Genomic DNA, 12,310 nt, shown 5'->3' with positions numbered 1-12,310 from the left:
ATTTCTCCAAACTTTAATCTCCTGTAAATTCATTTTCTTCAGGCAGTCAGTCACTGCCACTCACCTCCGGCTGTGGAGGAAGGTCAGCTCACACTGACGGGTGAGTGGAGGAGAAGACACAGGTCGTCTGTTGTGCAAGAGGCTCTAAGCTCCATCAAGTTCAGACAGGGAGTCGGTCGAGGAGGGGAAACTGTCCCTAAGCCTCTTGGGACGCTGGGATCAAGGTCATGTGTCCATCTTTAGCTCACACTGGTCGTTCTAAGGACATGACATGTAAGCAATCAACTTAGAGGTGAAGCTAATTAAGATGTGATTACCAAACAACATTGTAGAGAATAAAACATCGAACTAAATGGATAGAATCAACTTCTTGAATGTTATAATCTTTACGAAATATTTTGTTCTGCAGGACAATGCTCCTCCTTTTGTTTTGTGCCGTAAAGCCATTAGCAGGTTTTCCACCAAAGCCAACCTACAGTATATGAAATGCAGCGTAGAGGCCGGCAATCAATAGTGTAATTTCACTGATGACTCAACATCGTTGTGGTAGTTTCCTTCCATCTATCCATCCATTAGCTTCACCGCTTATACTTCTGAGGGGAACGCTGGGATTGTGGTAATTTATTGATGCCAATACGCTTGATAATGCACATCCAAAGAAGCAGTTTTATTGGGATGAAACCTTGTGAGCTTCAGGGACGATGATAGTGTTGGACCAGACCCTTGAACTGTGGAGGAGGGGAAGGGAAAACAGCCTTTTCCCAATAAGGATCAATGAAGCTTCGTATTTCGCTGCATCAAGTCAGTTCACAGCAGCAGATTCAGTGTTTGTCAAACTTCAGAATTATCTGAGGACTTGAATGACAGCCAGTCCTTAATTTGCAGTTGTAAAGACACAATGTCCTTTCTGACACACATTTCAGTACTTGGCTGGTGTTGGTGGGAAACTTCCCCCCCTGAATACAGAGCTCAGAGATCCAGGACACAAGCTCATGGTTGTTCCCTATTTTCTCCCTTTCTTGTCCGTCTCGATGATTTTGGACATATTGTGTCTTCCTCGGCGAGAAACTGGTCAACGAGCTGTAGACACGTGATGTGAGACAACTGAAAATCTTAAGACACTTTCAAGATGATTCAACATTCCACATTCCTTCTATTCGGCTCTTCGGCTCTTGTTGTGTGTCTTTAGTTGACGCTGAAGCGGGAGGCGATGAATGTGTGCAGCAAACAAAAGCTCTTTCATGGGGGTAGCCACACACACACACACACACACACACACACACACACACACACACACACACACACACACACACACACACACACACACACACACAGTAACTCAACAACCGGACAGCTTTACTTTCCTATTCCTGCAGGAAACGAGAGAAGACAATCAGAGACTGGCAGAGCCGAGGACGCATGAAAGAACCAGTTGATGCTCATTTAACAATTAGAATCAGTGACAGATTGAAACTAGTTCTTTTAATTTATGTTCTGGTTCATGGAGAAGAGAAAATGTTGTGGAATGTGAGTTATGGAGGCTGCTACACAAACGTATGTTTAGTCTACAGCCTCATCAACCATCCACAAATAAATTATGGTTATTTTCTGCCACGAGGCGAATATACATTCCACTTACTGGCCCTTTTGTGTTGTGGAATTTATCGACTCGCTTCGATCTACATAAAAAAAGTTGTTCTACAAACTGCGACAATATCGTATTCAATAAAAGCGAGTCCCACTGGGAGGGTGCACTTCATCCATCATCCTAATTGCCATCTCCTGTGGTTGTGTCGTCGGTCTCTTCCTGGAGAGGGTGCGCCCTCACTCGGATGCAACCCCTCCCCCCCCCGTCCCGGGCTCAGACTTATTCCTGGAAGTACTGGTGATAATAGAGGGAGGACGTCCTTTGTAACAGCTTGCCTTTCCTTTTCCCTTTAGTATTTCATAAATAGGTCAGTTTCCTGCCCTGCCACCACATATAACACCTTAATGTGGGTTTCTCCAAAGAACCCAGGGAGACTGTTTATAATGAACAGTCACAGCTAATTGACTCGGACATATTCAATGAATCCCCAGTTGTTAGGGTATTAGCACGGATAGAGAACCCTCTTATTGTTTTTCTGTTTTGTTTGAAAAGAGAAAACCAGAAAACCCCAATTTGAAGCTGAACAAAACCACGAAGGGAAGTAGGCTCTAGATAAGATAAGATAAGATAAGATAAGATAAGAACTATTCATAGCTAAAGGAGACACATTCTGCTCATGTTCAGGTTGATCATCTTGTTCACTCTCCTCAGACTGTCCATCGCTGCAGCTCCTCCTTTCAGCCTCTGTCTCCAACACTTGGTTTTAGCTCCTGTCATCATTAGCAGGACAGAGAAAGACAGACACCCTATAAAATGGACCAATGCATCGTCTTCAGCCATTTCTGTGTCTTCCCTCTAACAGCTGCTAGCCTGGTTGCCATGGTTACCCCCTTTTTTGGTCTTCCTTTATTCCTCATTCTTTTCTCTCTCCTGGATTTCTTCTGTGTTTCCTCTTTCTCAGGATGTGTCTGACACACACTACGACTCCCCCTCATTGGCCGGCCCTGTAGCTATGGTCTCTAATGGTGGGTGGGAAATGAAATCCGATTGGCCAGACTCGGCCCTCTTTGTTCTCGTTAACCCGTTATCCGATCTGCTGTGATGTAATCTGGTGATAGGCTCAGTGGTGTTATTGTTTGTGCTCAAAGGGACCAGGGAGGATGTGTGTGTTTTCTTGAAAAGTGATTTCTGTGTGTTGATCTTTTTATGACTTTTCACTTGTTTGATTTTGAAAGGCTCAGTAAATGTAAAGGAATTTGTTGCTGTGTCCTTGTGGGAAAATCTCTTGATAAATATCTTGTGTTATGATAAAGTTGTTGTATGTTTGTAGCAAGTTTTGTATAAAAAAGCTCCGTTATTGAGCCTGTGGGAGAATAATGATTCTATTCAACACGTTTCTGTGTTTGTGTTTGTGTGTGTGTGTGTGTGTGTGTGTGTGTGTGTGTGTGTGTGTGAATACTTGAATAGCCTGTGCACATTTGTCCAGTGTGTCACTCAGCAGTCACACAACACTACACAGCAGCTGTGATGGGTCCAATATAAACCAGACGGAAAACTTTGCATCATGTGACGGGCGCGGTTTCCTATCGACCATGACGCATTTCTGAGATCATCTTTTTGCTCAAATTTGGCAAAACTCTTCGGAATGTCTCTGCATTGAAATGGTAATGGACTGTATTTTATATCGTACTTTTCTGGACATATAAAGCACGTTACAGTTCAACACATTCATGCACATATTAACACACATTTCACACACTGTCAGTTTTGGGTTCAATATCTTGCCCAAGGACACTTCAGAATACAAAGCACAATTGCACCTGCCTTATTAAAGGGAATTAGAGATGCTACTCTGATTAGTTTATTGCATTATATGCCTTAAAATACACACAAGATTAATTAAGAGACTAACTACAATTGTTTTGAACCGTGCACCTGATGCAGCATTGCATGTGTACATGTCCCTAAATCAGTGTTAAAGTGAACGTGAGGAAAGTTTGACCATTACAGCCTTCCTGCCTCGGACATAAAAACTTTATGGATGTCTAGATGTTCGTAGGCTCGTCCAACTATAATAAACTGCTCCATGTGTTTGTGAGAAGAACACTGAATGAAACCATGGGGCAAAACATTGTGATTAAAATCGTTTATGTTTTTGTTTCATAATGAAACTGTGGTGAGACAAAGTATAGTGGGAGACACTGTTTTTGACTGACTCGGGCGTCTCTTATCAAAACCATGTGAGATTATGAAATGTGTCGCTATTTAGTCTGCAGCAGCTTTTGTTTACGAAACACATTCTTTGTGGAAAACACACACACACACACACACACATTGACCTCCAAATCCTTGACTTCTCATGCAGCCATATGGTGTGTTGAAATTCTTATGAGTTATATTCATGTCCTCTCGTCTCTACCAGAAAACATCGGAGGGATGATACGTCCCCTGCATGAACTTTATATATATATAAAATCTGGAAAGTGTGTTCTCTGTAGCCATAATTCTTTTGTTGACCTTGCCCTTGACCTTGACCTTTGACTGATCAGATCCAAACACACACACTCAGACAGTTGTCTTTGTCCTGTGTTACTGTCTGAACTCAGCACCCAGCCGGCCTGACCCCGGCAGCTAATCTATTAAACCCATTTCAGTTTCCCTCGTCTGGTGTTATCATCGTCTCGCTCTCCATCACAACCACTCAGCTGATGGGATTCCTGTCACCTTCCACTGACGACAACCTTTACACATCAAATACACTCAAACTTACCATTTTTATATATTTATATAGAATAATGAATACTTGGAACTACTTAAATTGACAAAAAACATCCCGCGAGAACATTTATTTAACTTTATTTAACTACCATGTCCCATTGGCTAACATGGAGGTTTAGCAATCATGTCGTCCATGTTTATATAGAATAGAAGATCTGGAGCATACGATGCACTTTTTAAAAAGACGCCATGTACGTTGAAACGTTCGTCCTTTGCAACTTGTCAATAAATGACTGAAGTGCATCGTGTTCTCCAGATCTTATTATATAATATTATTTCGTCTTATTGGTTTGTGGAGAGTTTGATGCTGATTTATCGTTATATATTCATTTTCCTTATGTTGTGACAAGTGATGATTTCAGTGATTGACGGTCTTTGCTTGAAAAGGTATTGAATCCGTCCCAGATCAGAATGTGTCAGTGTTGATAACCGTCCTCCTCCACGCCTGCAGCAGGGCATCATGGGTAGCCATCACTTCTTTGTTTGCGGCTACGAGATAAAAAGGTTGAGCTCCACTTGGATGGAAGCGAAGCTGAAGCCTCCCTGACAGCGAATACCTTTCGAGTCTGTTTTAAAAAGGTCATTTGTGGAGAGTGGCGTCTGAGTTATTATCCTGGCCGAGAGTAAACCTCTCACCACGCTGACGTTTGGCTTCAGACCTGCCGTCTGCCGCCTCAGCTGCCGTCTCTCTTCTCTTCATGTAGCAACAAAAACGATGCAGCAGCGCTTTGCTATGCTCCTCCTTGTAATCCTGCTCGTAACGGTCTCATCTGCATTTGTATTTGTGATAAATATCCATCTGAATCTATATCTGTACATCTCTCTGTTATCCACTCTAATGTCACCGATTGGCTTCCTGCTCCTTTTTTTAAATCCCTAAATCAGATTATGTCCTTTCTTTCTTTTCATCTCCCACTTTTCTTTCTCTCCAGTCACAACCACACTCGTCTGACTTCCAGAGAGATTTAAGAATCAAAATTTAATTTCAGGTTTCGCTTTTTATCAACCGACTGTATCTGGGATTATGATTTAAAGCGGGTGAAATAGAGGGATTACTCTTAAGAAGTGAGTTAAGTCCTTGTCGAGTCCAGGTCAGCAGCCGGTGAACGGAAGGTTTAAAGTAACCTGTTCCCAATCCTGTTGATGACACACTGTATAATTCTTTATTAGAGAAATTACAATGAATGGATGAACTTCCACAATCCTGGGTCTGGCATTCATACAGTATATGAATAATTCATGACCACATTTGTTTGAAATAACAGTAAAATCATCGCATCCATTTTGGGCTACTTTACATGGAGGCCTCCGTAGAACATAACCTGCTCCCGAGCTTCTTCTTCTTCTTCTTCTTCTTCTTCTTCTTCTTCTTCTTCTTCTTCTTCTTAATGAAAACAAGAATTCGTACATTCAGGTAAATATACACGGATGAAAACATTATTCGAATATGATTATTTTATATTCCATTGCTGCCAATGAATCCCTTTAACCTACGTCTTATACACTGGACTTTTAAAAGGGTGTGTAGTATTTGCGTGACATTGACAATTGTCTTGAAAAAAACATTTTTAACAAAGTTTATTCAGGAAGTGTATACATTTAAACTATTAAAAATAAAGCAATTATCAGCTCAACACTTTATTGGCACAACAAAGTGGACGTCAAAGGAGAAAGATGTGAACTGTAGAAATGTTTTATTTATTTTTGGTTTGACGGATGATGGTGAAGGAAACGGCTGCTGTGTGTGTGTCTGTCTGTGTGTGTGTGTGTGTCTGTCTGTGTGTGTGTCATGTTGGGTGTGATGTGCAAATGGGAATGAGATCATAGCCGTGTTTGAGAGTCAGCTGCTGTGTGTGTGTGTGTGTGTGTGTGTGTGTGTGTGTGTGTGTGTGTGTGTGTGTGTGTGTGTGTGTGTGTGTGTGTGTGTGTGTGTGTGTGTGTGTGTGTGTGTGTGTGTGTGTGTGTGTGTGTGAGAGAGTCACCCTGCTCAGTGTAAAGACTCAATGGTTATAGTTCAGTTTACTGGAGCTGTTTTGATCCATAGAAAATCAAAACACATAAAACCTCATAATAAACACTGGACCTGTTCTAACCCGACTGTCAGAGAGCCACTGAGGAACAAGCTCCACCATCATGGGTGGATTCGACCGCATGAGAAGTCGTCTGTAGCTGAGTAAATGACCCCTGGTGGTCTCACCTGGGTGATCTCAGCGTTAGCCTGGACAGGTTATTTATTTTTTGGAGGTATTTTTATTCCTTTATTTGAAAGCACAGTAATGGAGAGACAGGAAACGGGGAGAAGAGAGTGGAGGAATGACGACGGAGTGGAACAGGGGACCAGCTGCTCGAGGCGTATGCACCCATGTGGTTTACACCCGAACCACTCGGCCTTTTTAATAGAAAGCTCAGGTCCTGTGACACAGTTGAGTTATGGTTTATGATCCAGTGGTTTCATAGCTTGACCCACATTGGAAACTGAGGGTCAGAATATCTCAGCTGCTGTTGATGTATTTCTCTTTGTCTCTATTCCCCTGATTTAGTGCAAAACGAATGAGTTATACGGGAAAACCACAATGTTGTAGCCTCAGGCCTGCACGCGGAGTGTCTGTGCCTTAATGGCTTTATTTATCTGGACTTATAACCTACAGTGTTTCCTCTTTGTCTCTTTGTGTTTTCCAGATGTGCCACTCTGACCATGGTGTAGACTTCCCCGACCTCACCTTCCACATCCCTGGCAGAGCTACTGAGCTGGGCCCAACAAACTAAGTGTGAACACAACCATCAACACATCACACTTCTACCTTCCCCTCCGCCCGCACAGGCCCTCCTTCAGCTGCTGCAGCTCCACTCCACCACCCCCCCCCCCCCTTCCCCTTGAATGATGGACAGCCCTCCTAAACTGTCTGGCGAGACCCTGATTGTGCATCACATTCCCCTGGTGCACTGTCAGGTGTCAGGGGGGCGACAGGGTGGCTGCGGGAGCTCACTTAAGAGGAGCAACGCCTTCACCCTGCCTGAGAACCTCGGTCTGAGTCGCACCACTTCCCTTCCCGAGAGGGACATCCTCCAGAGGGAGGCTCTGCTCTACAGCAGCCTGATCCAGACCTCCAGTGGCTCCTGCTCCTCCCACAACAGAGGAAGAGAGAGGAAGGGTGGCGGGAAAGGAGGCAGCACGGCGAGTGACGATTCATCATTCACTTCGAGCAATTCAGAGGACCAGCTGATCAACGCTCACACTTTACCCAGGGCGAAACCGAGGAACAGGAATCCGTTTCGTCACAATCCGTTCTTGCTGACTACCGAAAATGACAATGATGAAGAGGAGGAGGATGACGGTGACAACCTCAGCGGTTACCTTGAGGACTCGTCCTTCCACCTCCACAGTGACACCAACTCTGCCCTCGATGACGGGATGGCATCTTTCCGCCTGCACGACCTCGGCTTCGCTTCCGAGCCCTTTCTTCTGCACAGCTCGGTGGGAGGAAGCAGACGGGAGTCCCTGAGGGCCGTCGCTTCAGATCTGTCCAACCACCTGGAAGACCTGAACATCTTAGGTCTGGACAGCCAGCGTCGCCTCGGGAGCAGTGGTTCCAACATGTCCATGGATTGTGGAGAGCAAGACTGGGGCGATGATGAAGAAGACGAAGATCATCCTATGCGCTGCGGCCGAAGCAGTAAGACCGGCTCGTACTCGTCAAGCTCCTCGGCCCAACACTGCTCCTGCTGTGTATTGTCTCAGAACTACCCTCAACAATTTCCTGAAACCTTCTCTGAGCCTTTTACAGCGTGTCAGCAAGGCTACGGCAGCGACTCGTCCTGCAACAGCTCGGACGGCGTGCTCGTCAACTTCAGTGCCATTTTCAATAAGATGAACAACGGCATACCGGAGAAGCCGCCGGCCCCTGGACTCACCAACCTCAACAGCTCCACTGACCACTCCTGCACCTCGTCTGTTTCTGACCCAGCAGGAAACCAGCGAGACTCAAGTGGAGGGGCCTTCTATTTAGACCTTCACACCTCCCCAACCGAACCTCCGCGATCACAGCAACAACCCTCTTGTCTCGGCAACACCTTCCCTCTCATCCGGGAACCACACCTGTCCACCTCCTCCACGTGCTCTTGCTCTGTGGAGCACCAGGGGGCTCTCGACCTCGACGCCAACTGCAACTCCTACCACCCGCCACATTCTGGCTCGTCCGGAGACCTTGCATCCTGTCTGCAGAGCCAGGCCCGTCTGGTTGTTGCCACCCAGAACTACTACAAGCTGGTCACCTGTGACCTTTCGTCGCAGTCGTCGCCGAGTCCCGTGGGCTCGTCGGTCAACAGCTGCTCCGATGAGCACAGCAAAGGAAGCCCCACCCCGACTCAGCCCAGCGAATACTTCCTGTTCAGACAGCAAGCTGAGCAGGACGGCGTGGATGAGGAGGAGGAGGAGGAGGAGGAGGAGGAGGGAGAGTCGTCTAAGGTGTGTGGACAATCCTGCCTCTCTGGTTTAAACAGTTAATACAATAAACCATGTAACCGAAAACTACCACATGCACAGGTCCACAAATACGAAGCTAATATACGACCTATTCATTTTAACTGATCCTAATTACGATCGTTAATCAATGATGCCACTTTTACACCAAAATCAACAGGTATATGCAGGTTTTTGAAACTGGGGCGATTGACTCTTTTTCGCATTTCCAGTAGTTTCGGAAAAAGGAAATCGCAGTTTTATCTGAATAAAACTAATACACTTAAAAGACGTGGTATCTGTTTGGGACATACTTGACTTGCCGATATCGGCCTGGTATCTTTTGCCGTATCGTAATATATTGATCTGCCAACCAAAGATTAATGAAAATGTGTCTAATTGTCTAAAAGATACTGATTTTCTAAATGATCAGATTCAGAACATTCTCTCATTTCTACTTCAGTTTTCCCTATGTCTTGAAACACAGCTTGTCACAGGTGGATTATCTCTCACATTTAGTTAAAGTATGTTTATTATTACTTATTTAAGAGTAAAGAGAATCAGTATGAGCAGGTAAGAGGAATGAAAATGGAAGAAATCAAAAAACCCCAGCAGGGACGAGACGGAAGTGATTCTGTCAAAATACATCTCACTCAACGAGGAAGGAAATAACGCAAAAATAACATATGGAATAAATTGAAAATGGTCCCATGACAGTGACAATAGCTCTGACCTTAAAATAACTGTGACTGTGGTGTTAGTCTGCCACTGTCTGGTTTTAAATCACAGTCTGGGGTCATCTGCTGTCATCATGTCTGAGGATTATCTGCACTTGTGTTGAGCTGCAGCGTTTTAACATCAGCCTGTGACACCGTGTCACTGGAAATGTGGCTTTGAGACAGTTTGGGCCCTAAATTCGATTTGCTCCTTTTATAAAGATCTGTTTAATCTGATGTGTTGTAGAACGTCTGACGTCTGTTTTGTTCTTTCTTTTCTTTCGTTCCTTGTTTTTTGTAATTCAGGAAGATGATAATGACGACGATGATGAGGAGGAGGAGGAGGAGACGAAGAGTCACCAGGCGGATGTTGGGGCTGAAGCTGCTCCCGCTGTGATTGAGGGCCAGGTGTACGTCAACACCTCCCCTCCTGTGGCTGGCCGGGCCCTTATCGGAAGCGGAGCCTCTTCGGGAAATCGTCCCCGTTCGCGCAGCTACGACCGAAACCTGGACAAGTCTCCGTCTCCTCGGCTCGGATCTCTGGAGCGGATGTTGAGCTGCCCCGTCCGGCTCAGTGATGGCGCCGCCCCGACCCCGCCTCCACCGCCGCGCGTCACCTCCTTCGCAGAGATCGCCAGAAGTAAAAGAAGAAACGGAGCTACGGGGGGGTCGCCGTCCATGAAGGCAGCCGCGGACCCTTTCTCCTCCACTTACTCCGCCCACTCGCACTCCTCGGTGGATTTCTCTCCAATCCTGGAGCAGCGTGCGGAGGCTGACAGTCAGAGCCTGTCGCCGGCGCCCTTCACCAGATGTTACAGCCATGGCAGCATAGAGCGACACCTGGAGGGCGCCAGGGAGACGCGGGCCAAAGCTGAAGGTACGACACCTACGACTACACAAGCTCCATCAATCATTTGTTTTGCACATTTGGCAAAATTCATGTGGAGTTTTGTTTCTTTATCTTGAAATGAATTCACGTCGCCTCAGGCTTCGTCTCAACCCGTGGTCGTTGGTTTGTCGGCAGAATTACGCAAAAGCAGCTTCACAGATTCCCCAAGAAACAACTTGTGTATCTCGAAAGATCAAATAATCAAGTTACTTACTGACATTTTAATCTTAATGAAACAATCACTGATTAGAGCTTTAAACTTTTAGCTGTGAGATATCATCTTCTGCCTCAGTTAATAATTAGTGACCTTGTGTCTTTAAAAAAATGTAATTAGCCTCATTGCAGCACTGATGATCGTTCACTGTTGTCTCATATTATATATAAATATATATTAAACAATATTTATCTTTGAGCAGCAGCTGTTATTCTAAGATGAAGAAAACGTTTTGTATTGTACGTGCTGACATCACCATTTTAACCTACAGTAATAATGATAATATTAATAACTTTGATTTATACAGCGTGTTACGTCGTGGATTACACAAAAACTTAAAAAAAGATGCACCAACATTCACACATGAAATGTTTCTTTTGATGTTTTCTCATCGCATGTTTGCAGTTTCGTTGTGTTTACACTGTCGCTGTGTGTGAACCAGTCTATGTTGTGTGTGTGTGTGTGTGTGTGTGTGTGTGTGTGTGTGTGTGTGTGTGTGTGTGTGTGTGTGTGTGTGTGTGTGTGTGTGTGTGTGTGTGTGTGTGTGTGTGTGTGTGTGTGTATCACCCAGCGGTGCAGAGTGTGTGTCCTCAGCTTCAGACGCACTGAAGGGTTGAACTGGGCCGAACATGTTCTGAATAACAATCAGATATAGAGAGAGGAGATAAAGGTGCAGAGAACGCCCCCTGCTGAGGTGTGTGTGTGTGTGTGTGTGTGTGTGTGTGTGTGTGTGTGTGTGTGTGTGTGTGTGTGTGTGTGTGTGTGTGTGTGTGTGTGTGTGTGTGTGTGTGTGTGTGTGTGTGTGTGTGTGTGTGTGTGTGTGTGTGTGCCTGTAGGCCCAACTCGTCCCCAAAAACAATGGAAGGTCAGAGAATTTTACGGAAACTTCTTCCTGCCGAACAAATAACGATGCAGCTGTTTCTCCGCAAATATGTATTTTCTGTCGCGTCATTAAAAGCTAATCGTAAAAGCTGTTATTATGATCCTGCTGCATTGTCAGTTTATGTGAGTGAAGAACAGACCAACACCACCTTCACCTTATAAAGCTCTGTGTCAGCTGCTTGCTGTGTGTGTCCGGTATAACACACGCACGCACACAGACACACACACACACACACACACACACACACGACAGGGGGTGTTTAGAATAGCTGGAATAACAGAGACAGTTATGAGTAAACACACCAGGACAGGAATGTCTCAGCTGTCTCCTTTTACTGATTTATACAAACTGGAATTCCTTAAATCATTTCTTATTTTAATAAGGGATATATATATATATATATTTCATGCAAAACTCACTGTGCAGCTTCTTTAACTGATTATTTAGACAACACGCTGCACAAATGGAAATGAGTTATGTCCCTTTCACCTTTTGTTTTTATCTCAGTAAAACAAACCAGCTTCATGAGGTGCTGCATCATATTAACACCATCATTAATTAAAAGCTTTTTCATTTAAAATCCTTCACACCAGCTTCTTAGGAACTACATCCACCTGCCCTCAGGTCACCAGCCTGTTTTGTTTTCTGCTTCACTTACTCACATTGTTAATGTCAGTCCTGTAACTGGAGAACTAAATGAACCTGGTGGATGCAGAGTGGACTGACTGTATGAAGCTCAGTCGGCAGGAATGTGGACATCCCTCCACCCAAATACTCTTTGTC

At 44.8% G+C, this 12,310-nt stretch overlaps 1 protein-coding gene across 3 annotated transcripts in view; it reads left to right on the top strand.

Annotated features, from left to right (window-relative positions):
• The window catches only part of rusc2 (RUN and SH3 domain containing 2), a 30,466-nt gene that overhangs the window by 6,108 nt on the left and 12,048 nt on the right, over window positions 1-12,310 (top strand). For all 3 annotated transcript variants that reach the window (XM_047341274.1, XM_035165855.2, XM_047341273.1), the window contains exons 2-3: window positions 7,046-8,831; window positions 9,848-10,418. In XM_047341274.1, coding sequence (XP_047197230.1) covers window positions 7,245-8,831; window positions 9,848-10,418 — 2,158 coding nt within the window. In that variant the 5' untranslated portion in view covers window positions 7,046-7,244. The remainder of the gene's footprint in view (window positions 1-7,045; window positions 8,832-9,847; window positions 10,419-12,310) is intronic.

The sequence above is a fragment of the Hippoglossus stenolepis genome, chromosome 9 (genome assembly GCF_022539355.2).
Source record: "Hippoglossus stenolepis isolate QCI-W04-F060 chromosome 9, HSTE1.2, whole genome shotgun sequence".
NCBI lineage: Eukaryota > Metazoa > Chordata > Actinopteri > Pleuronectiformes > Pleuronectidae > Hippoglossus > Hippoglossus stenolepis.
The sequence above is the reverse complement of the archived record's forward strand: the minus strand, read 5'-3'. Positions and strand labels throughout refer to the sequence as shown.